The following is a 27,495-nucleotide window of genomic DNA, read 5'->3' on the forward strand; positions in this document are numbered from 1 at the left end:
ACAGACATCATGTTCAGACACTGGCACAAGCATAATAAATAAATTTATTAAAATGAAAATCACACTTTACAACATTAAGTCACCAGATTAAAAAAAAACAAAAAACATTCAACTGCAATAGCATTTGGTAGTGTCAATGAGCACGTTTATAAAATGTTTGTCACCGTTAAGGAAAGACAGAAAGCGTATAGTGTAGTTTTGGCATGTTAACACAAACCACTGGCCTGCAGTGAGGAACGTGTTTGTGCAAATAACATTCGAACAGCACAGAAAACACATTTAAACAGTCATGTTTCGAATCATCACACACTAGTGTTTCAATGGAAATAATTCAAAAAGTTGTTTTCTACTAAATAAACCACTCTATTAAAATATGAATGGCAAGCAATGGATTAATTAACAAGATTTTGCAACAATTGCTTTTGGTCTGTATATTTTCAGTGGAGTTTAATTGCTCGACTACATCCGAGAGTTCCTGCCTGCAAGTCCAGAGACATACTGAGTGTCTTCGGTCATCCACAAATCACAAACAGAGAAGAACATAAAGCTGAAGAGCATTGGCAATAGATGAGCTGATGGTTGCATAAATCTTGAAAACAAAATACTATAAACTGCATCAATACTGTTTTTCTCGTCCATGGAGGCGTTCATGAGATCATCTCGCACACAAATTTATAGTATTGTGCAGGACATATTTATGGCCCTTAGGAAAAAGACAACTCTATAAAGATGATGTAAAAGCCACAAAAATGTGTGGATCAAAATCCCCTAGTAAATCTAACAGATAGCACAATCTTCCAGGGACTCATTATATGTAAATCAGTTGGCAAAAACACTATATTTCAGGACAACAATAAATTACAGCCACCCTGTTTCTCCATAAAAACACAAAAGTACCAAACAAACAAACACGTTGACTAGCTTCACCAACCAGCTGAGTTATTCGGAGAACTATTTTGGCATGAAGAGTTGTTTCCCAGCGGTCAGTGACGAGTCTTGCGTGGACACCACTCAGTGTCTGGGTAGAGCAGGCAGTGAACGCTTTTAAACCTGAAGAGAGAATGGCTGCTTAAAGTCACAATGAAATCAAAATAGATTTTTATATTTTTATAGAATATTGCAGTGTTTATAACATACATTCACCTAAAGGATTATTAGGAACACCATACTAATACTGTGTTTAGAACTGCCTTAATTCTACGTGGCATTGATTCAACAAGGTGCTGAAAGAATTCTTTAGAAATGTTGGTCCATATTGATAGGATCGCATCTTGCAGTTGATGGAGATTTGTGGGATGCACATCCATTCATTCCACCACATCCCAAAGATCCTCTATTTCAGTGTTTCCCAACCCTGTTCCTGGCCGCACACCAACACTGCGCGTATTCTTTGTCTCCCTAATCAGACACACCTGATTCAACTCATCAGCTCATTAACCCATCTGATTATGAGCCGATAAGTTGAATCAGGTGTGTTTGATAAGGGAGACAAAGAATACGCGCAGTGTTGGTGTGCCGCCAGGAACAGGGTTGGGAAACACTGCTCTATTGGGTTGAGATCTGGTGACTGTGGGGGCCATTTTAGTACAGTCAACTCATTGGCCCTGTCCCAATACTCACTTGAGCCCTAAGGCCTTCCTCGAAGTGGACACTTGTTGAAAGTGCACTTAGCGGAGAAAGAGCGCAAGGGCCCGAAGCTGTGAAGAGCAGAATTGGGACAGTTTTGCACACCTTAAAAAGCTACTTTTTTTTTAACTCTTAGCCAGCAACCTTTCTGTTAATGCTATTAATATTAAAACAGTTTTTGGCTAAGATAAAATGTGATTGAGGTTTACCTGAGTTTACACTGCCTTACCACATTCACAGAGATTCGAAATGCAATGTTAATTGTTATTATGGAAATTGATATATGAAATTCCCATACATGGAAAAAAAAAGAAACAAAAAAAACGTGACGTGTTGGTGATATATTTTGTATAGGCTATAGATTAAAATAGTCTAACATAGGCTGTATAAAATAAAATGACACAACCTTGTCTCTTTTTATTTTATTGACCAAGAATAGATAGCCATTATTAAAGTATAAGCTTAAAAAGTATAAGTAGTATAAGTATAAGAAGCTATATAAGTCAACAAATAGCCTAAGGCAAGTTAAAAGATTCAGTCAAACGTTTCAACGTTACAGTTAAATAGCCTAAAAATAGTTATGAAACTTTACTTTTCCCCTCAGCCAAAACGATTTTCCAGGGAACAAATCATAGAATAATGAGACAAAATCGCCCGTCTGATGTACACAAGCCGATTTATAGCTCATGTTTAACCACTAGACACAGAGCCCGCGGGAAACGCAAGAATGACTAGCCGGGGCAGGGCTGTTGCAGGCGGGGTACATGAGCGCTGAGCACCCGCCGCCCTGTGACTACCTGGAACTCCGAACGTCAGATCAATTTTTTAAAATAGGCGCTATTTTTATAAATAAATCACAGATTTGAGCTTTAAACATCTATATTCTCGACTGAAAAACTCTTAAAACTACATTTCGTGACCCAATAACACAAATATTTTTGAAAAATTCTTCACCACACAGGCATCCTTTATCTTCGGAGTTTCCGCTCCCGAACAGCACCATAGCAACCGTTCTCCCCTACAAGGATTCTGGGTAATATCCTATAGCAAAGTGAGGTCTGATGCGCACTTACGAAAAGGGTGCATTAAGTGCCCTTTTGATCACCCCTGGAGAACACTATTAGAGGATTGGGACACCCTACGGTCTTGCACAGTGGCGGTTCTACTTTGAATTACACCCAGGGCGAGACCCCCTTCGAAAATTGTACTTTGCATATTATAGGCTACTATAAAAACACATAAAGTTGATCATTATGTAAATTATTTTCATTTCATGAATATAGTGACCAACATGATCACATACACAGAATCTTGTTCAAAAAGCCTAATACACAATGAAATCAATTCACCAAGTTAATAACATTAAAGATTTGTTTTTAAGGAGTGTCTTTTATCTTACCTACTAAACTTAAAAAAAAGGTTAACACAAAAGATTTAAAAAAATATAAACCTCATATTTCAGCATTCAATCATACCTATAAAAAGAATGAGTCAATAAAGATACATTCCTGACATTTATAATGCACAGTAGCTGATCTTTTATTATTAATAGTAAAATTCGGTCCGATTTTCCCATGGCTGTCGTTGTTATACAACCATGCACTGGGCTCTCCACAATGGCAAAGAAGTTTTAGTAGCTAATGTATTTCCACCACAGAAAAACGCTTACTGAAGCTCTGCTAAAAGATTTCTTTACGGAGAAGAGAAAAAAACCCCAAGTGTTTGGGTGCACGTGCACTCCCATACTGAAAAGATTATGAGCGCGCCTCCCGCGAGCGCGTAATGAGCGCGCTTCCCGTGCGCCTAATCGCCTATTTGAAATAACGACCTCAAGCGCGCAAAAGACGCGATAGTGAACTAATCAAGAGACCCCCTTGATATCGCTTCTGTGCACGCCACCTTCTCCGCAAGCAGGGGCGCCATTGCCAATAATTGAATTGAAATGATAAAAAATAGAAAACCTTCGCGGGACAGACGATTTTTTTTAACTGCTCGTGCCGCCCCCCATGTGACATGAAGAGATGCCGCCCCGGGCGACTGCCCGGTTCGCCCGTGCCTAGAACCGCTACTGGTCTTGCACCCCTTAGCGAGAACGCGCATTGAGGGGCACAAGGGCGCAAGTGCGGATATTGGGACAGGGCCATTGTCATGTTCAAGAAACGATTGGAGCTTTGTGACATGGTGCATTATCCTGCTGGAAGTAGCCATCAGAGGATGGGGACATGGTGGCCATAAAGGGATGGACATGGTCAGAAACAATGCTCAGGTAGGCCGTGGCATTTAAACGATGCCCAATTGGCACTAAGGGGCCTAAAGTGTGCCAAGAAAACATCCAACACACCATTACACCACCACCACCACCAGCCTGCACAGTGGTAACAAGGCATGATAAATCATGTTCTCATTCTGTTTACGCCAAATTCTGACTCTACCATCTGAAATCGAGACTCATCAGACCAGGCAACATTTTTCCAGTCTTCAACTGTCCAATTTTGGTGAGCTCTTGCAAATTGTCGCCTCTTTTTCCTATTTGTAGTGGAGATGAGTGGTACCCGGTGGGGTCTTCTGCTGTTGTAGCCCATCCGCCTCAAGGTTGTGTGTGTTGTGTCTTTGCTGCATACCTCGGTTGTAACGAGTGGTTATTTCAGTCAAAGTTGCTCTTCTATCAGCTTGAATCAGTCGGCCCATTCTCCTCTGACCTCTCGCATCAACAAGGCATTTTGGCCCACAGGACTGCCCCATACTGGATGTTTTTCCCTTTTCACACCATTCTTTGTAAACCCTTGAAATGGTTATGCGTGAAAATCCCAGTAACTGAGCAGATTGTGAAATACTCTGACCGACCCGTCTGGCACCAACAATTGAACAGGTGTTCCTAGTTATCCTTTAGGTGAGTGTATATTAAATTTGTTATCTGTGTCCATTTTATTTTAACCCTTCGGGTCGCCGATCACGCGGCGTGATTAAGTCACATGTCCAGTTTAAGACGAAGCATAAAAACAAAGTCACGTTGAGCGCTGCCGTCCACTTCTGTCGAAAGTGCTGACTTGAAACTCTATTTTACTTTTTGTTTAGTGTTGATAGACCAAGTAAAAACGGAGATATGATCATTTAAACTTTATATAAAAAATGTACGCGTATATTGACGTGTTCGTAAAAGAATGCAAGATGGGATGTCACAGACGTTGAACTTTGTCGGTTTTTGTCATAAAACTAAACGGAGAAAAATGTGTGAATCTGCCGACACATTTTACGGAATGAAGGAGGAGCCAACCGAGCAAAGACGCGAAACGTGAAACTTAAAGGTAGGAGATTTACGGAGTAGACAAAGAGAGACATATATACGTTATAGAGAGAGAGAAATTATTGCTAGTTTGAGTAGATTATGAGAGTAGTTTAGGAGTGGTGTAGATAGTTTAGGAATAGTTTGGGTAGTTTAGGAGTAGATTTAACTGTTTCGAGAAGTGGCACAGATAAAAAAAAAACAACAACAAATAAACACACCTGATATTTGTTGTAAATAGTTGAATGTATGGTTTGATTTTGTGTTCATTTGACCTTTTGTGTGGTATATTTGCACTATTGAGGAACCCCTCTTACTCAAGGAATGAAAGCCCTGTAATGTAGCTAGCTGTGTAATTGTACATGAAGTGTTTTGTAGTTTCTAAGCAAAAAGAAAAGAAAAAACGCCTATTGCCACACCTGCTTTTAGCTGTTTATAGTTTCATTTTATATCAATTTTACCTTTTTTTATGTTGTATTTGCACTATTTTGGAACCCTCATACTCTGGGAATGCAAGGCCTTAAATATAGCTATCTGTATATTTGTGTGCACAATTTATTTTTTATTTTTTTTTAAAGTGGCAAGGCTAAAATGAAAAAAAAAAAAAAACTCGCTTTTTTTGTAAATCATATATTTTTTTGTATATAGCTTGATAATATCTGAATTTTACCTGTATATTTGACATTTACAACTTGTGTTTACATTTTAAACCTTTTAAAATGCTTCTTTGAGCATGTTTGTGTTTTTTGTAGTAGAAAAGCTTTAATATTTCTATTTGGATTTTGTGTTTTTTGTGTGATTTTGGGTCCAGTATGTTGATACAGTACATCAAAGTAATAAACTAATTGTCTGGTCATATAGGTGATGTTGCGCTAAAAAACATTATACCAAAAATATCTATGGTAAACATTTGTTTATGTCGCAAAACTAAAAAAAAAAAAAAAAAAGTACTTAAAAAGGGCCAAAATAGCCCAAGACTCCGAAGGGTTAAATGCATGCAAATCGAAATACGAATACGAAAATCGAAATAGATTTCTTCAACGATGCATTGAAGTCGTAACTATGATAGTTAAGCTGTGAGTTATGTCATTGTACTTGAAACCCACCCTAGAGTGTTACTGACAGAATGTGAAGAGGAGCTGCAACATCAAATATGTGAAAAATAATGTGGTTTTTTTAGCCATCAACCGTGTAAACCTATTCTAGTAGAGCCCAAAAAACTAAATCAAGACTAAATGAGCAGAAAATGCCCTCTTTAATAAAAATCCACCACTGAAACTTAATTTTTAAGTGATGAAACAACCTGTGGTTCAAAGCATTAGATATATTTGGTGTGGACGTATGAGTCTGCGTACCGTGAAGGGTCTTCAGCCAATGAGAACACTCCCCCAACACTGACCACATTCCTCCTGTTCTCGAATCCACCATAACTGAGGGTCACCTACGGAGGAAAGCACAGTAACACAAAAACTGTGAGAATCTCAATCATGAGAGGCATTATGGGATTGGAGTAGGCAGGTATTACATAAGTATGATATATATATATATATATATATATATAGGGTGGGAGTGATCTGGGATCAAAGCCAAGCCCTCAATAAGTGCACTTGTTTTGGTGCTACAGTACTAACCCTGTAAAACCTGACATTCAAAATTATTGTAATTTTTTTCAAACGGTACAATTTATTGAGCCTTTCGACAACAAATCTTATTTAAAATTATAAAACGGTATACATCTTTATGATTCATATAGTACTCGAGTAGAAAGAAACGTCTCTAATTTTATTCAAAGAACCAAACTGAGCAAAATATACAATTACATTATACATTATTTTCCTGTTATCTCTGTAAAGCTGCTTTGAATCAATCTGTATTGTAAAAAGCGCTATATTAATTAAAGCTGCGAGCAGCATTTAGCGGGGTTAAAGCATTTATAGCCTTTAAACACAGACGCATTAAAGACATTAAGTTTTATTTAGCAAGCACTGACATAATAGATGGAAAAGACCATTAACAGCCAATACAGGCTATTTACCATAGGACATGCATGGATTTTAAAGCTTTTTGCCAGTTATAGCGCCATCTATTGTCTGATCCCCATAGAATTTTACATGCTTGTTCAGAATGTTATGTCCCATTTTCTCACCAATTCACCAAGTTTTCGTTTGGGATTTATAGGCTTTTGAGTGTATTTTGCCACGCCCATTTTATAAATGTCTCTGTTATATCCATCCAAATGCTAAAGTTCAACTTTTTTACGATAATTATTTATCTAGAGAGTCCAAAGAATTGTTTTAGATTGGTTTGGTTTCTGATCGAGCGAAAAACCTAGGACTAGTTCGCAAAAGTAGGTTTTGGACAAAATTCAAGATGGCCGAAAATTACCTGTGCTGAACATTTGTAAAAATCCCCACCCTTTTCCCCCAGGGTCCTCGCAGCGATCTGACCTGTTTGAGTATGCTGTCTGTAGGGAGTCTCTGGAGGTTCTCCAGGTGTGAGTGGAACAGGCCTGTGTGTGTCAAAGGAACTTCCAGCAACGCCTCGATGATGTAACCTACTGTACAGTCGTCCGGGAGGCGGATCTTCTCTGCGGTTGTGATGAAGTTTCCAAGACTGTGAGAGAGCAAGAAATTTAATTCAGTGTAAAAATAACGTACACCATAACATCTAAGACAGCTTATCGATTAGAATGTAAACCTGTGATTGAGGCCTATAAAAGATTTTTTACATGTATAATTACAAAGTTATGTTGTCTTGGTGTTGACATCAAAACTGTTGCATAGTAAGTCATGTGCTCGCTGAATAAAGCTGACAAGAATGCCGGAAGGTGTGTTTACATGCAAAGTGGATCTGGGGTAACGGGCATAAATGCATGCATGTCAAGACAATGATGTTTTGTTTAAACCTTCCAACGAAGAAAAAAACGTGTGTAACAGCATGATCAGTGTAAGATCCCTGAGAAGTGTGTGTACCTTGCCCATGGACTCATTTTGAGCGCTAAGCCTCGGCTGATGCAGAATCCCGCTCCTCCAGTGGCGAACCAGAACTTCACGGACACCTGCAGAACACACGATTAATACACTTCCATTTAGACGTAGGATGTTTTTTTTCTCAAAGAAATGTATATTTTTATTTAGCAAGGATGCATTAAATTGATCAAAACTGACAGTAAACCATTTCTGATGTTAAAAAAGATTCAAGTTAAAAATAAATGCTGTTCTTCTTTAAGTTTCTATGAAAAAAAATTCCACGGATTCCACACAAATCTAAAGCAGTAAAACTGACAAATCAGCATATTTGGAATGATTTCTGAAGGATCATGTGAGAATGGAGACTGGAGTAATGAAGCTTTGAATCAATTACATTGTAAAAATATATTCAAATGGAAAACAGGTATTGTACATTGTAATAATATTTCACAATATTAGTTTTCACTGGATTTATGATCAAATAAATGCAGCCTTGGTGAGCAGAAGAGATTTCTTGCGAAAACATTAAAAAATCTTAGCGATGCCAAACTTTTCAAAAGGTACTGTATATATCAATCATGATAAAAATTTCACGAAAAAAACACACGAATAATGAACATAATTTCATCACAGATTGAAGACAATATTTTTTTTTAATAGTATAGCTCAGTCAAAATGTATCCGAGATCGTATTTTACTACAAGAATTACATTTTAGTAGTTTCTTCAAATTAAACTGGACATTTATTTTGACATTTTGTCATGAAGATTTTTTAGTTTTAGTTTCAATGTGTATTTGATGTTAGTTTTTCTCAAATTAGAGGTAAAAAGCTTGTGAAGTCACTCTCAGCAGCAACACCGGATACTTCATATATTGAGATGAGAGCCTGGTCGAGTTTTGCGTAGTAGACGAAACTACGGCACTCATTCACAGAGGCACACAGAACATTATCAACCTGACGTCGTCATACTCAGATTCTAGTCAGAATGTGAGTCTGATTCTACTCCATTGGGCTGTGATTATGGGGTGTTTCAACCGAATCTACACATCTAAGTTCTCCAGCGGCAGCCATTTTTTGTTGTAAACGAATTTTACCAAGCGCTCTTTGGTGACGTGAATGATTACAATACTGTTGATCATCTGTCCATCATCGTATAAAGCACGCCCTGACAATTTGATTGCCCCGAACAGCTTTGGTTCGGGCATACTTGCTCCACAACGAATCAAGTCCAGACCGAACCTCACATCCTCAAGTGGGCGGGGCTAAATATTATCAGCAGCTGTTGGCGAATTTATTTCTGCTGTGTGATAGGCTGTTAAATTAAAGTCCTTTTTTATTCACAATCTCCTTATCGTCGACAAGCACAGCACTCATTTTTGCAACGCAACGTTAAATTATTGGCAGTTTGTCACCCGTAACACTTTATCAAGGCATATGATAGGCTGTTTATGATCAGGGACGGTGCACGCTTGAGGGTTGTTCATGTAACCAAACTTGTTATGTGGTTTCATTTTTTTTTTCATTTTAATGTAATAATTTCTCGTTTTATCGAACATTTTTTCTAACGTTCTATACGAGGTATACCCTCGCTAAATACCGATGCCGTTTTATCACCCAGGCCTACTCTTTCCAGTCAAAGCTCACCGATCCGTCGCTCTTGACCCTCTCGGCGGCCTCTATGGGGTGGTCCAGACTGGGTCGGCCCAGATACACATCTTGTGTGTGAGAGTAGGACGACAGCAGCTCCAGCAAACTGGGCAGGATCACATAGTTATCATCATCTACGTGACAGAACCACCTGCAGAACACACACAGGGAAGAAAGCACATGAAACCACTGATGATATCTTTACAAGGCTGTTAATACACTAATGTTCAAAACCGTTCATTATGGGAGCATTATGAATTTTTAAATGCAATTGAAAAGTCTCTTCTGCTCACAGAGGCTGCATTTATTTGATAAAAAAACAGTAATATTGTGAAATACTATTATGAATTAAAATAACTATTTGAATATATTTTTAAATGTAATTTATTCCTGTGATCAAAAGCTGAATTTCCAGCATCATTACTCCAGTCTTCAGTATCACATGATCCTTCAGAAGTCATTGTAATATGATGATTTGATGCTTAAGAAACATTTAAGATTATCATCACAGGCAGAGTTTCCATTACTCTTCAAACTGCGCAAATTGAAAATATTCCCATTGGAAACACGTCAATTTCGCAAAAAGGTTTTTACGCTCGCATGAGGTGGTTTTTCAAGCAATTCGAAAAATAAATTTTCATTTTTCATTTATTCGGTTTGGTCATTTACAGATCATTCAATCAATCAATCAATCAATTCATCAAAACATTCGAAACATAAATACTTTAGATGACCAGGAAGCTAAAGCTTATTATGCCTGCCCTTAACTTTAGAATCAAATGTAACTCATTAATGACAACATCTGTTCATAAAATTAACATTAACACATTAGTGGACCATTGTCCACAACAGAAGCAAGCCTGTCTAATTCATTTTTATTGTATTGTATATTTTTCCAATGTTATTCTCTTGTAAAATTTTTTAAACTGAAAAATAGACGTGGCTTGTTTTAACTCATTACAACAACTATTCCACAATTTAACTCCTTTATTTGATAAACGTTCTCTTAATGTAGAATGTACTTGTGGTTAGTTAAATATACATAATCCTCTAAGATCATATTTACTTTCTCGCTGGGAAAATAATAATTGCAAACATTTAGGAGTTTTATTATATTTGACTTGGTAAATACATTTTAACGTGTACAAATCAACTAAATCATAAAACTTCAAAATTTTTGATTGATGAAACCTTCATACTAAATAGTATACAAAACTGTTTTTGTGCACTTATAGATCCCCTGACGTAGATGACACCGTGTGTTTGGACAGAATACGAGACAGAGTTCTTTATTAAATACATAAAAGACAAAAGAATTACAGGAATACTGGATCCTAAACCTCATAGAAATGCCACAATCAAGACCTCGAAGCAGATATGAGGGAGAAACACCACATATGTGCTGCTCTCAAGTATAAGGGTCTTTCCTTGTCATTAATAATTGGATAACACACATACGTCTCCTTTGATTATTTTTAATCACGCACAAACTCGACAATCGACTACTGTGGACTTCGACCGAAAACAGGATCTAAAATGTTTTAAATTAATGATCTAAATTAAATCTTTCTCATCTACTGCAGTCAGATTGACCGTGGTGAAGGGGACGGATTGGAATCCACTGCTGCTTCAAAGTATATGTAATGATGAGTAATTATAATCAAGGTATTAATCAATAGTTTTCCCTTTAAATATTAAATGAGTTGAGAATGGCTTTGTTATAGAAGTTACCAGTGTGATTAGTGAAATGTTCTTTCGTGTATTTTCTAATGTCTGTATTTGATATCTGAATGTCGTAACAGTGCTTGCTCATTAAGCCCGGCTTCCAAAAATGAAATAGAGATTTGTTTTGTGTTTGAGAAAGGTCTCCAAAGTGTTGAAACAAAAAGGGGTCATTGAAGCCAATACCATTTCTTTGGTAAAGCCTTACTTTCCAGCTAGACTAAAGTTTAGCCGTCCTTGAGAGAAAGAAGGCATTATCTTGATGTTTTGAGACGACTCTCCTGTTTATAGTTAAGAGCCTGGCCAAATCCGACCTTGGAAAAGTGACCCAGTGTTTTTGGGTGTGTTTTAGTCTTCTTGGTTGGAGGTTAAGGAACCACTGCCATTATTGGAGATTGACTGAGTTGTTATTCTGGAAATACTGGCACCCAGCAACCCAAATCTGCGACCTGCAAGGTCATGATGTGCCTGAGTTTCAGCTTTATAAATCGATGGAGATATGCTTTCGTTTATCTGTATATGTGTGGAAAATTATCTATTTCTTAGCCAATGAGAATCATTCAACCTGTAAGCAATGACGTAGCTTAGACCTTGGAAATGGTATAACTGCTATGATCTTTGTAACTGTAAGCGAGGCGGCATACGAACTCCTGTGAGAGTCTTGAAGCTGACTTCTGCTGATGATAATCAGATGATATAATTCTTACATTTTTTTTAGAATTCTGACTGGGTCTTCATATCTGGTTTTGGGTCTTTGACTGTACAGTCAGTAGGTCACTCTTAATAACACCACTTACATGGCTGTGCACCCGTAATGACAAATCAAGGATGTTAAAAGGCTAAAAGCAGGTTTAGAGCATGCCCCATTGAAGTCAACAGTGTGCGAATTGTTAAAAGAGGATAACACGGTGTAGGCAACACCGATTTTTGTTGTTTTTGTCTGTACTGACAACGCTCCAAATGTACAAAAAAATGAGCTCCATATTAAAACTGACCGGAGTTTTCCTTTATTGGAAATGCCGCCATTTCGCAATAGTTTTGTCGACATTTAGATAAAAGAAAAATGGCAAAAGTCTTACTGTGCGTTCATTGTTCATCACAATAAAGGTTCCACCCGAGCTGCCATAACGATACCTGTTCGGAATGACTTGAAGGATTTTTTCAGTCTCCACATGGAACTGTGCTGTGTCAGGATAATGTGTCCCGTGGCAGACTTGGTTAGTACTAGGGCTGGGTATTGAGACAAATTTCACAATTCAATTCGATTTCGATTCACAAGCTTGCAATTCGATTCGATTTCGATTACGATTTGATTCAATATCGATTATTTTGGATATCAGTTACAATAAATGGCAATTTTTCTCAAGGGAATCAAATCTCTTAACTAATGCTATAAACTGTGGGAGTCTAGTTGTAGCCTACTAGGGTTCATTAGCCTAGAAGGTAATAATGAATGAATCACTTAAATTACACTTTTATTTATTTTTATAATAAGAAGATTATATGAAATATAAACATTTAAATGGTGGCTGTCATAAAAACAGATTTATTCAAATATGCATTAAATGTTGAAGAACATTAAGATTATAAAGCATATGTAATATGGTGTATATATTTAGCAAAATGCTCCTCTCTAGAGTTATTCTTCTAGCTGACTAACGAGTTGATGTGGGTTTTCTGAGGTAAATATGACGATGAAATTGATTACAAGCTGTTTAACTGACGTCTTTCCACGGTTGAAACGCTGATTGAGCGAATCAATGTGACATGATACAGATTTCGATGAGTTGTACTCTATCTTTTAACACACTTTCAGATGCTCATTAATGTTTATTTCGCGCTGTGACTGGTATTATTAACCCGGAAAAGAGATCAGCGCTGCTGCTTCTCTGGAGCTGCGCCAGAGCGATCTTACGCCACAGCGCCAAAACACTATTTATGTTTTTGAATTTCTAAAGAAATGGACGTAATTTGAAAATTGAGACTTTGTTTCATATCAATAGTAACAAAGGACAAAGATTATTGCGATTTTTTGAATGCGCGCAGCCGCGATACAATGTCCCATTCATTCAAATGAAACAGGATGACTAATCGATTCTTGAGACTTAAGAATCAATATCGATTCGGTTCGTAAAAATGAGAATCGATTAATATCGAGAAATCGATATTTATTACCCAGCCCTAGTTAGTACTGTATTATCAATGATGTAACCGTGAACATTGAAAATAAACAACAAACTGTGTTTCAAAACAAACGTTGATTTATTGATTGATTGAAGTTTATTGCGAGCAAAAAAGAAAGAAAAGAATATAGACATATATATTAACAATTAAATAAAAAAACAGTTTATTTTTAGATTAATTCTTTATTTACTTTCTTTATAAGAGTATTATAATTATCAGAACGAGGGTGCAAATGTTAAAAATAGCGCTAATAGCGGGAGGGGGAAATCAAAAAAGCTACACTCCTGAAATTATGTATAATCTGACCAATCAAAGCCCTTGCTGTCTGCGTCGCCTCGACGCGTAGTTACACATTTTTGGAGGTGCACGTCGAGCAACGGCGGAGGGGTCGGAGAGGGGTTCGCGTCGACGGATGGGGGTCTGCGGGGGTACGCCGTCGATTCGACGCAGAAGCATAAAACAGGCTTTAATCACTCGCGCCTGACGCTCTATTCGTGTCCAGTGTGAACGCACCATTGCACAAATCTGTAATGGAAACACGCCTAAAATAATGTTGAAAACAATTGTGCTGTGCAATTTCTTTGGGGAAACCTGATGAATAAAAAGTTCAAAAGGAACAGCAAAACATTTATAACATTATAAATGCACTTCCGGTCACTTTTAATCATTTGAATGAATAAAGTATTGGTTTTTTATCTTACTTAATTTACCCAAAACTTTTCAATGCGAATGTTTCACTGTCGGTTACCAAAAAAATATATAAAGCAGCACGACTGTTTTCAACATTATATTAATCAGAAATGTTTCTTGAGCAGCAAATCATCATATTACAGTGATCTGAATGATCATGTGACACTGAAGACTAGAGTAATGATGCTGAAAATTCAGATATTATCACAGGAATAAATTACATTTCATCATATATTCACATAGAAAACTGTTATTTTACTTTGTAATAATATTTCACAATATTACAGTTTTTACTGGTGAGCATAATCAAAAACACGTAAAAAATTCTAACGTTTGGCTAAATTAATGATAAATATCTGATGATGACGGCTGTATGCTATGGTTTCATGAATTGGGAGATTTTCAATTTAGTGAGATGAATTTCCATTTAAGATGAACTCAACTTTTTTTGTGATTCGATGAACTTGTCATACTCCACAGACATCTTGCAGCACAGGGCTTGACGCGTGTGCGCCGCAGAGCAGTTGGTGTTGATGATGTTGAGCCCTTGAGGAGACAGTGACAGACCACTTATGCTTTTATGACTGAGATGACATCAGGAAGTTCAGACATAACATAATTTCACATGACATAGTCCATGTCATGATGAAATGAAGCATGAATATGAGGTTATTCTAACTAGGCATGGGTCAGGATGGTTTTGCCTAGTCGAGTAGTGAGGTTTTATTATGGTATCTTGAGTCTTTCTCTTAAAGGGATACTTCAGGATTTAGCATTAAGCTTTATATTTGTAGAAAACCTGCAGTATTTTCTAATTACGTGCTTTCCACCCTCATATCCCCCTGAGATGAGAGATTTATGTATTTTTTGTCTGACGAAAAAAACGTCATTTTGCATCATCAGAGGATTTTTTGGCCAGAGGCGAAAGACTAAAGTCAGTAGTCGGGTCTGTCCCGCATGTTCTCAACCCGCCCATAGAGGGTGGATCTCACTCCCAGAATGAACACATAGTGTCAGCCATGTTTTTATGGAAGCTAAGCTAGCAGGCTCTTGTTCTGTGGAGAAAGCTGAGTAGTCGGGTTACCATCCTCTTTTTCCCGGACATGTCCGGCCGTCAATGTCTGGGATTCAGCTTTTGCTTTCTGCAGTCGCCATTCATTGTTTACATGCACAGCTTTTGTTTCAATCTAACTGAATTCACTGCTATTGGTGAATCTGAATGTAGTGTTTACATGAACGCTAAACAAGTGATCGGTTGATGTGCGTTTTAACATTGCTAAGAAAATCCCCACTCCTCCGTGAGCGATACGAGACCGGTGCGTCTCACAGGTGTCGCTCATCGGTAATAACGCCGCTGGCCTCATGCCGTTCTCCCGCGGGCCTCACTCGTCCCGCTCGGCTCAGTAAAAATAAAATGAATCGCGACTGTCGAACGCAAAAGCCCAATCCCGGACATTTTGGCCGATCTCGAAACACATTTTCAGGCAGACTCATCACGGAGACTCACTAGTAGCCTAGACTTGTTGTTTAACTACTGCACTCTGTTACCAGTAGGCATGGCCTCCTAGGGCAGCGAAGCAAGTGCATTATGGGAGTTGTTGTTCTTCATCAACATAAGCCATAAGTCTGGCTTTTCTCAGTCTAGAAAGCTCCAAATTCAAAAATAATTTCACATTTCTCCTACATAAATGACCCATTTTATATACACATTCATTGTGAAGTATCCCTTTAATATTAAGCTGTAAAATGTGTGATTATTGAATAGGCATAACTGCTCAAAGACACTACCTGCTTTCTGCCTGAGGTCCTTATCCTCCCCATCAGTGAAGATAAACGTCTGAAACAGAGAAAGCCATTGTTCACTGCAAAAAAAGAAACAATCTGCAGGAGCCAGAGATGCAGTGACCAGTACTGTAAAATACTTGTAAGGCTGAATCTCATCTTTACACATTTTAGTCATGGATTCACAAACTGTTTTCGTCAGCCAAACCCCTTTGATCTAAAATATTTACCTCAAGTACTACCCACTGAGAATTTAAAGTTAATATTTCAATAATTTAACAACACATTCACATGTTCATGGTTCTCTTATTTTGGTTAATGTTTACATGACATGAAGGAAAATATATAATGCAATTGAGATAACATTATAGTTTAATATAACTTTAATTTGTTTTTATTTTTATATTCTGCACTTTCATTTTAAATTTTAGTCATTTTTATTATTTTTTCCTTCTAAGTCAATGTAGTTTTTAATAAATGTTTATTTGTTTTAATTATTTTAGTACATCAAGTTAAACAATGAAAATAAGAATTATTGCTATGACAATTTTCAGAAACAAAATACGTTTTTTTTATATTTTGTTTCATTTCAGTTAACGTTTATTTTATTTCAAGTAATGAAAATGTTATAACAAATTGGTAAGCACATAAAAGAACTATTCTTTTTAAAAATGAATTAAACTTGTATTATGTAACTTTACTGTAAACTAGTTGAAACCATGGTTTCTGGAAGTAATTTACAGTAAAAAAAGTCCCTCTATGACCCATCATATATGATTATATTTTATAAATAACTTTGTTTCTTCTTACTTTCGATATCAGTAATGTACATTAGGGTGTTTTGTGTATTTTTCTTTTTGCCATTTAGTAAATGTGGCAAGCAATTTTACAACCTGTATTATAATGGTTAACACTTAAAGGTGCCTTCTGGAACTAAAAATCAAAAAAATATTCCATATTCCATAACAGATGGGGGCAGTATACCTCCAGAAAATGTGTTGTGCCGCTGCCGCACGCACTCACGTCTTCAAACAACACAAGCGAGCGCTGTTTTGCTCTCTTTCTCCGCATATTATTCAAATAATTTGACACGATAGTAAAAGGTCGGAAGACCGCAGTTTCACGTGGAGCATTTGGAGATTTTTAGAGATCAGAGACTAAATGAACAACATCTCAACACTAAATGATGAAGACCGACTCATAGACGCCTGTCTCAAAAACAAGCTGTTGCATTTCGACGATGTGGGAAAATAAAAGCCTGCAGGCTATTATTTTAAGTTTACGGTATTCGTTTTGTTCATATTACACTTTTATTGTTAGTTTGAATTAATTTGACAGACAGCATTCGCTGATGTTGATCAACCTAGCGAAATTCAGAGCTGCCAGCTCTCACGAATTCACCGTGAGACACATGCAATTAACACTTAGCAAGCAGGTTAGTTAAGCTCTCAGATTCTGTCAATTTTATTATGCAATTCAAACAATAAATACCGTTTTGCCGCTTGTACATGTTACACCACAGATCCCTAGCGCACGTGAACCGATCATCTCTACTAGCTAATGGAAAAAGAACCCGAACACTGTTGAAAGATACAGTATGCTACAACTTACCAAAATGTATTCCTCATGCATAATGTCGACCAATCATTTTTTGAACTCTTCCCTGAACTGAAATGTAGTAATGGGCTGTATTTCCACACGACTGACATCAGGTTCAAGTACACACAAGCCGGCGCTAGCGCGACTCACTCGTGTACTGCAGTTTGGCTGGTGGTAATGTTGCCCGGCCGCATACCGCCTCCCATGGCCGGAACTGGTATTACGACACCTACCCGGCCGGGGCTAGTCATTTAGCATGCTAATTTAGGTTTATATCTCGGCAGCACTATAACTTGTCAGTTTTTTAATTACATCATTGCACTTATTTCTTCTCATTCTTTTGATGCGTGTAGCTCAATTTTTGGATAGTTTTACCTCAATTATTACATATGCCACCTTTAACAATAAAAATTTATTATTGTTGAAGTAGATGTATTATAGGTATATTAACAATATGTGACTTAATGACATATAGGTGTTGGTGCTTTTTACAACTTAAAACTATATGCATCCCAAAATACATTTTTAACAAATTTACCAGGACATTTAACGTACAATAATAGGATAGAGTAAATAGACAATTTTCATTTGTGGATGAACTACTGCTTTATACTCCGCTACTGCTGCAAGAGTCTCAACACTGGAAATGAAAGGGATTCCAACATTTGGTACATCGAGTTGCACTTTGTAAAACTCCCGAACAAAGCCACTTTGAGAATGTCTGAGATGTTTTTTTCCAGAGTTTAAAGCTTAAAGCTGTTTGAACAGGATTAAAGTTTTCCAATGAGTACATGACGTCTCCAACAAAGTGAAGTATGTGTGCGCATGTAATTATCATTTGAAGATGCTCCTTGAAACTTTTTTTGGAAAGTGTAACTAAAAAACGGCTAAAAGTAGAAAGTCATTTAAGGAATAAAGTTGAGGAGTGTACTTTGCCCCAAAGTCTGGACAAATTCTGCAAATCTAATAGGGAAAGAATGTTTCTTCTGGCATGAGCTGGCACTTAAACACACAATCTCGCTTTATGAGCGAAGCTGGATTCTTGAAATTTCTCCTGGGCATTTTGGCCCTGTTGTGCAATGGCAAAACAATGGTTCTGCGATGCTTTACAGGTTTAGTCAATCTTGGGGCCCCCCTTGGGCCCCACTCAGCACTCTGGAGGCCTCGGGAAGGGGGAGAGTCTGCTGCCCTGGCGCCTTTGGCAGTCAAGTAAATGTGCTTGGATGAAAGCAAACACACGTCGTCTTGTGTCGGAGTGTCTCAGATTGCTGAGGAACTTCCTCCTCCAGGGGGCCCGAGGGGCACCGAAAGGGCACCAAAACTGAACCCCCCGTTAACCACAAACACTCTTAAAAGCCCCAGGCACACTGCCAGACAGCAGCTGCCACACTTCCTCCTCACAGGTTTACGCTGACCACTGTGTGTATTAACACCTTTAAACATCTCACTGGCCAATTGCAAGGAAGAAGCAAGAAGCAATGAAGTCCACATGAAATGGAAGTTCAGCCTATTTATTTTGCATTGTGAACAAGTCACCCATGCATCTTTTTTTGGACCTTGTAATGTTTAAACAAGAGTTCAAAAATCAACGTTCCAGTAAAACATCAGGCTTCTGGTGACCATTTAGCTCGAAACAAGAGTTTAGAAATAAATCATTTAGTTCGAAAACATCGACATTCTGCCTAATATCTCGGGCGGTGTGACAACACTTGAATCAAATGACTAAAATATATGATGTAACATAAAAAAAAAAAATTATACATAATACTAGAAAACTTGAACTTTTTAAGTGAGCTGTCATCAAATAATTAACTTTATTCTGAAATGCTGTTGAAGCGATTAATCGCATCTTACACAAACGCCTGTAAGTAAATATATAATATATGTGTGTGTGGATGGAGATAGATAGATAGATAGATAGATAGATAGATAGATAGATAGATAGATAGATAGATAGATAGATAGATAGATAGATAGATAGATAGATAGATAGATAGATAGATAGATAGATAGATAGATAGATAGATAGATAGATAGAGCCAATACACTTGCACACACACATATATTTATATAAGTATATATATTTATATATACATTTACCAACTTTTATGTTAGATGCAATTAATTAATCGATTAGACAGGACGACTTATATTTAATTTTGTGCATGTTGTTTTAATGTAGATACTAGATGTGCACATTGTAGAGAGCACAGAAGACTGAAAGACTTTCTAGACTTGTCATTGCACAAAGCCAATGAAGAGCCGTCACCAGACGATTGACGATCTCATGTGCAACTTGATATTTTTCATTATTTATTTTTCAATATTAACTAAAAAAACAAAAGTGTATTTTTGATTGGAGACGTCTCGATTGGAATACAGAATTTGCCGTTTTCAGAGAGTTCAATTAAATTATTACATATTTACATTTCGATTGCATTTGAAGAGAGAACTTGGGTGAACAACCCTGACGATGTAGTGAAAAATTGGCAAAAATTAATGTGTAACTTGGGAGTTTCACCTTTAATGGATTCCAGAATAATAGTGATGATTTGAAGCAATTGATTAATACAACACTTCCTTACCTGTTCCTTGGCTTTGGACACCCAGGTCTGAGACAGGAGCTGCAGTCTGGACTTGTGATACTTCCTGGTGGTCTTAACGGCAATAAAAATGTCTCTCAAATCCAACGAGTCTTTGGAACGGGACCCAGGGGAGTTGGCGTGTGCAGCGTCCCCCTCTAACATCGTCTGTGGGTCCCAGGGTCGGCCTCCGGGAGGAAGTGGGTGAATGAAACTACCATCCTTGGCATCATGACTTCCTTGTCCGGGGATCCCGTAGAGGTCGTGTCTGCGTCCGGCTCTGGGGGGCTTGGCAGGGGGTCGCGGTTGGGGCAGATCCGCCTGACGCTGTGGAGGTTGTAAGGAGGGAATAAGGAGCACCAGTAGGGCACAAAATGCCAGGGAAAGCAGGAAGCAGATTTTGTTGGTGCCGACATGGGATACGTGCATTCTTCCTGTACTAAACGCCAGCTCAACCGCCCGCGCATGCCTGACTCGCCACAGCAGCACCCATCTTCACTGCATCACTGCGGACCCTACGGGATCAAAATTTGCATTTCATTTTCATTATCTTAAATTAATAAATCATTCTCTAAACATGAAAATTAACAAATAGGGGTGGGAATCACCAGTGGCTCCACGATACAATTTCACACCTAAGCCACGATATAATCATGATTCCTAAGCCACAAAATAATATTATCACGATTCCTAAGCCACACTAAGATATTATCACGATTTCTAAGCCACAATACAACATTATCACAATTCCTTAACTACAATAAGATATTATCATGATTCCTAAGCCAAGATATGATATTATCACGATTGCTAGGACACGATATTTTCACGATTCCTTAAATATGATATCACGATTCGATTCCTAAGTCACAATATTTTATGACGGTTCCTAAAATATGATATCACGATTCGATTCCGTAGGTCCAATATTATCACGATTCCTAAACCACATACCGATATTATCACGATTCCTTAAAATATGATATCACGATTCTTAAGCCGCGATATTATCACGATTCCTAAGCCATAATCCGATATTATCACGATTCCTAAACCATAATCCAATATTATCACTATTCCTAAACCACAATCCGATATTATCGAGATTCTGAAGCCACGATATGATATTATCCCAATTCCTAAAATACAATACGATATTATCACAATTCCTAAGCCACGATATTATGACGATTCCTAAACCATAATCCAATATTTTCATGATTCCTAAACCAAAATCCGATATTATCGCGATTCCTAAGCCACGATATATTATCTCTATTCCTATACAATACGATATTATCACGATTCCATAAATATGATATCACAATTCCTAAGCCACGATATCATCACGATTCCTAAGCCATATCCAATATTATCACGATTCCTAAACCACAATCCAATATTATCGCAATTCCGAAGCCACGATATGATATTATCCCAATTCCTAAAATACAATACGATATTATCACAATCCTTAAATATGATATCACGATTCCTAAACCACGATATTATCACGATTCCTAAACCATAATCCGATATTATCACGATTCCTAAACCATAATCCGATATTATCACGACTCCTAAGCTATAATCTGATATTACCACGTTTCCGAAACCACAATCCGATATTATCACGATTCCTAAGCCACAATATTAAATGTACCTACCTAATTATGTGCAGAATAGTTTTAATATTTTAGGAAGATACATACATTTTCCAATAAAAGTGTACAACTTGGATGCTAGATGGCACTACTGGCTTATTTTAGTTGTGAAATACTCTAAATAATAAAACAAAGAGAATGAGAGAGATGCAGTAGTGCTGATTTACAGTCTGAAAGAAATTGCAAATTGTTATTATTTAAGATTAAAAGCGCAGAACTTACATTAATTTCATCAATATTAGGAATCCCGAGCCAAAATTCAGCCTCAGAAAAGAATGATGTATGACATCCATGTTTCGATACAATATTCAATTTCCCACACAAAATATTGTGTTACTGTGTCGTTATAAAACTGTTGCTGTATTGATTTTTTGCCAAAGCCCTATTATCAAAATCTGCAAATCTAGCAGGCTCTTTAAAGGTTCAAACAAAGTTTCTTTTATTCCCCCTCAAAGCACATTGTGCAATCCAATGAAAGCATATGCATTGAGTTTCATTTTGGCACTGGCAAGCATCTGTCAACCCTAATAACAGCCAAAGCCATCAATGCAAGCCATTTCCTGTCTTCTATTTTCAGAGACGAACTGATACCTCAAGCAGTCACAGATGTGGAAGCTGAAGGCTGCAGTGTTGGCATGAAATCATATTCATACTCAGTCAAGACCAGTTGAAACCTCTCCTTAATGTGACACAACTGCTTCCTCAATGCCAACAGAAACAATGTCGAAAGTATTCCTATTATGCTTTTTCAAATATTCCCTTTAATGCAGTGTGTAATACAGCTGTTTGTGAATGTAAACCTCGTCTCTCAAAAGAAAGAATCGACCTTAAATTGCATAGGAGTCATTTTTTTTATTCGAATCTCACTACGTGGCGGTTCTACGTCACTAGAAGGTACATTAGCATAATGCTCACCCACGCCCGAACACCTTGACCCGCCCTCAAACGTCATTTTACTGACGACTGTTTCTCAAATCTCAGGTCAACACGGGATTCACAAAACGCTTCCTCTTCAAAGATGGGTCAGTACCTAGTATTTGGACCAGGTTGTTCATCAGAATCACAACCTGTAAGTATGAATAATTATTGATGTAAATATTTTCAACGAAAGGATTATTCAGAAGGGCATTAACTCGCTTATACCATGGTCACTTGCCAAATAACACATTTTTAAAACATTAGTAGGGCTGTCAAATGATTAACCGCAATTGATCGCATCCAAAATAAAAGTTTGTGTTTGCAAAATATATGTGGGTGCACTGCTTATAATTATAACACACATGCTTGAATATATTTAAGAAATATTTTCATGTATATACAGTATATAGATTTATATATACTTATAAATATAAATATTTTATATATAAATATTTTTTTTTTCTTAAATATACATGCATGTGAGTGTATTTATATATATATACAAAATAATTATACACAGTGCACCCACATATATTTTGTAAACACAAACTTTTATTTTGGATGCGATTAATCATTGACAGCCCTAAATATTAGCTTATATTTTAATTAGTTTTACAATCAAAATCCAAAGTTTTTACAATTACAAACAATAACTTGGTTTCCCTGGTTACGCCTGAAGCTTTATTTAGCAACCGGAGATATTTATAATCCGCTCATTGCGGCTAACTAGATTTATGTTTTGATGCGATAAAATTGTAAACGGATACTTTGACTGCCTGTTGCTATGGTTACTCACAGCTGATGTAGCCAGCGCATTTATTTATTAATTTTGAACGGTAAACAGTCACTTTACTAGCTGTCCTCCATCACTTTTTAATGGACACCCTGCAGCCAATCAGAATCGCGTATTCACTCAAACCATGTTATAACGGGTGTTACAATACTTTGTTTAGTGTTTTATATTGTGTAAGTTTCCGGCTAACCAGCTAACTCACCTTATTACGGTCTTGTCTTACTGAAATACTTCTGCTAATCAGCTGTAGGACATTATTACCTGATTGTCTGTCGTTCTCACTACTTTGAGTAAAGATAAAGTGCAGGGCGGATGCATGCGCTGTTAAGTTCCAGCATGCATGTGCACAGCAATAAATTAGAAATATACACATTGGTTTGTAGGACAGAGGAAGCCTCCTGACGCAGATGAAGTTCACTTTTGGTAATGGCATTACCTTCCGAAACGCGCGTTGTACGAGGTAGACCAATCACAACAGACTCTGTCATCTGGCCAATCAGAGCAGACTCGAGGAAAGGAAAGATTAGAGACTGACTCATCCTTCGAGGAGTCGTTGGATTGGACTGCTGCAGATTCATTTCGGCATTGATAGTGTTGACAAAGAGGATGTGAAGACAGTTTCAACCAGTATAACAAAAAGTGTTTTATAAAACAAATTGCCTACCCTAGCTTAAAAAACAATGTCCACATGTATAATATATTTCATTTCCTTTTATATAGCAGCTAATCCTGGCCCTCTAATTTGATTGGCATACCATAAGTACTGATTTCAGAGTCCAGACGCCACTTGTCTGAGTTTGCACTTTCCAGACCAGAGTGTGTGTGTGTGTGTGTCTAAGGCTGATTTCACTGCTGATACACACTGTATCCTGAATAGAATTAAATCATGATCTTATTCTTTTTGCATCATTTGTCAAAACTACAGCTTGAATGGAAAATGCTTCTGAAGAAACTTTTTAGGGCCAAAAATAGTTTGGTGTGGTAATGATGCACCAACTGAGAGACATTTAACCGAAATGAAATGAAAACTGATATAAATCACATGAAAATCCTGAAACAGTATGTGATTATTGGGTTTATTTTGTTTACATATGCAGCTCTTACATTATTAGTCTTACTTACTCATGGTTAATGTTGTAACTTATGGTTAAAGTTAAATTCTTTATGAATGTGAATTTTGAATTATATTAGGGCTACTATTAGCAAGTTGTGGCATCTGTATAAACATTAAAAGGAAACTTTATTGGATTCAAAAAATTGTTTGTTGTGTTGGATATGATGCCAGAATTGAGACAGCTTTGATTAAAAGGGACCCCGTTTACACCTGGTATTAAAATGCGATCTGTATCCAGATAAGTTATCCGGATAATAAGTACTGATTGCATTTACACCTGGCCACATAAATGTGTTTTTGCAAAACGGATATAAATCCGATCTTCACCTCCTGCGTTATGCAGATTTATTGGATTGCACGCCACCAAAAGCAACAGATCTGAGCGGCATTTTATTGATCATCAGCTAATTTCCAAATCAGATACATCAATAAGAGAGAGTGGCAACAGGGCTGGTAAGATAATTCCGTTTCTTTACTTGAAGATGTGTTAACTATGGAAGCTTGTTTCCGCCATTGAATAAAAAATATAATAAAGAATTGTGACTTTTTATCTTACAATTCTGACTTTTTTTCTCACAATTCTGACTTTTTTTCTCACAATTGCGAGTTTATATCTCACAATTCTGACTTTATTTCTCAGAATTGCGTGATATAAAGTCGCAATTGCGAGTTATAAAGTCAGAATTGTGTGTTATAAAGTCAGAATTGCGAGATATAAAGTCAGAATTGCGAGATATAAAGTCAGAATTGTGTGATATAAAGTCGCAATTCTGAGAAAAAAAGACAGAAGTGTGACTTTTTTTCTCACAATTGCGAGTTTACATCTCGCAATTCTGACTTTATAACACATAATTGCGAGTTTATATGTCGAAATTCTGACATCTTTTCTCAGAATTGTGAGATATAAACTCGCAATTGCGACTTATTAGGCCAATTTTTTTCCCCCATCAGAATAGTTTAAATCTCACAATTCTGACTTTATATCATGCAATTCTGACTTTATAACTCGCAATTGCGACTTTATATCACGCAATTCTGACTTTATAACTCGCTTTGCGACTTTATATCACGCAATTCTGACTTTATGTCTCGCAATTCTGACTTTATAACTCGCAATTGCGACTTTATATCACGCAATTCTGACTTTTTATCTCGCAATTCTGACTTTATAACTCGCAATTGCGACTTTATATCTCGCAATTCTGACTTTTTATCTCGCAATTGCGACTTTATATCACGCAATTCTGACTTTATATCTCGCAATTCTGACTTTATATCTCGCAATTCTGACTTTATAACTCGCAATTGCGACTTTATATCACGCAATTCTGACTTTTTATCTCGCAATTGTGAGAAAAAAGTCCGAATTGTGAGATAAAAAGTCGCAATTATTTATTTTATTTTTTTATTCAGTGGCGGAAACAAGCTTCCATAGTTAACTGCGTCTGTGACTTACTTTCACTTTTATTTGCGATGTTTGCACGTTGAATAGACGCTCAGCTGCTCATCTGCGGTGATGCGTGTCGCGTGTCGCATCTGACTAGGCTATAATATGACATATAGCCTATATAACACGCTCTCACTCGTTTATTTTTTAGCATTTTTGGGAGGAGTAAAATATACATATGTGGTTTCAACAACCAGATTGCGTTTACACCTAGTAAAGATCCGGACACAATGCGAGCCAGACTACCTCCAGATGTGGTCAGGCAGATCCGATCACGATCCGATCACAACGCGTTTACACCTTGCATTAACATGCGTTTTTTATTATCCGGATAACTTATCTGGATACAGATCGCATTTTAATACCAGGTGTAAACGGGGTCAGGGAGACAAACGAGATAAAGAGAAAAAAAATTACTTTTCGTTTAGATTATGAAGTTTTAAAGATGTGCTATTTAATATATTTGTAAATCATTTCAATTTTTTTTTCACAGAAATGTGTCTGGGACAAGAGTAAAACAATACAAGTAAATCACAGAAATGTGTCTGGGACAAGAGTAAAACAATACAAGTAAATATGATTGCATAAAAAGTGGATATATTGCATAAAAAGTGGATATTTATAGAAATAAAAAGAAAAAAGGTTTAAATAAATAAAATAAATCAACAGTTAGAACATCTAAGGAACAGTGACTGATACTGAATGATTATATCCAATTTTAAAACTTTTAACGTGTTTTAAAAATGATGTCCAAAAAACAAAAGTGCACTGCTATGATAGTAAGTTAACGTTACCACGTCCATAAATTAAAATTAACTATTATCGCGGTATTTCATGTTAGTTTAAAGGTTATTTTAGGAAGCGACCTGCACCAAAGGCTTCATTTAACTTTTCGTTTTCGAGGCATTTTTCTGTATCCTGAACTGAAAGTTCACACAAACCGCACTGAGGTCAGATAAGGGCGAAAGTAAACAAAAGCGAGTTTTATTTCAACCAGACAGGAATTATTGACTGAATGAAACGTCTCTTACCGAGAGCGAGCAGACGCGTTCACGCGAGTGCCATCCTCGCGACTTTTAAACGAATAAACCAGTCAGATCAGACCAGATCAATGCCTCACCAGAGCAATGCGAAGGCGACAGCACTACTGGCGATCTTTGTTCCTCCTCGTCGAGTAAAGTCAGCATGAATCATCCAGATTCAGATCCTTATTGTTCCTGCTTCGACTTCTTCGCTTCGCTTGATGCTTCTCGAGCTTATCTGATCATTTATTAAAAGTTGCTCCCATCGTGCGCCTCCAGCTCTCTCTCCTGCTCTCTCTCCTGCTCAGCTGTGAATCACTGCTGGTGTGTGTTTGTCGAGTGTTTCTAATGACCCCTGTGACTCAATGTGTGTTGCCAAACATAACTAACAACCACATTGTCCTTTCTGTAGATGTCTCGATGCCAGAGGCTTTGAAAACCACCAGCGCCCT

General features: G+C 37.2%; 1 protein-coding gene across 3 annotated transcripts; it reads right to left on the minus strand.

The window, feature by feature from the left end:
- Window positions 1–25: 25 nt before the first annotated feature.
- rfng (RFNG O-fucosylpeptide 3-beta-N-acetylglucosaminyltransferase) lies at window positions 26–27,465 on the minus strand. Of its 3 annotated transcripts, XM_089121775.1 has the most exons (10): window positions 27,053–27,465; window positions 22,665–22,816; window positions 20,089–20,600; window positions 15,911–15,959; window positions 14,566–14,668; window positions 9,524–9,677; window positions 7,882–7,967; window positions 7,357–7,522; window positions 6,265–6,350; window positions 26–1,050 (listed from the first exon to the last, which is right to left on the minus strand). In XM_089121775.1, the coding sequence occupies exons 3-10, from the start codon at window positions 20,512–20,514 to the stop codon at window positions 984–986; spliced, it is 1,137 nt and encodes a 378-aa protein (XP_088977901.1). In that variant the 5' UTR covers window positions 20,515–20,600; window positions 22,665–22,816; window positions 27,053–27,465; the 3' UTR covers window positions 26–983. The 3 variants fall into 3 exon arrangements, with proteins under 3 accessions (XP_088977901.1, XP_088977900.1, XP_088977899.1); XM_089121774.1 differs by lacking the exon at window positions 22,665–22,816 and having other exon boundaries at window positions 27,142–27,464; XM_089121773.1 differs by lacking the exon at window positions 22,665–22,816 and having other exon boundaries at window positions 27,053–27,464.
- Between the last annotated feature and the right edge of the window lie 30 nt (window positions 27,466–27,495).

The sequence above is a fragment of the Pimephales promelas genome, chromosome 17 (assembly GCF_988280905.1).
Source record: "Pimephales promelas chromosome 17, fPimPro1.hap1.1, whole genome shotgun sequence".
NCBI classification, from domain to species: Eukaryota; Metazoa; Chordata; class Actinopteri; order Cypriniformes; family Leuciscidae; genus Pimephales; species Pimephales promelas.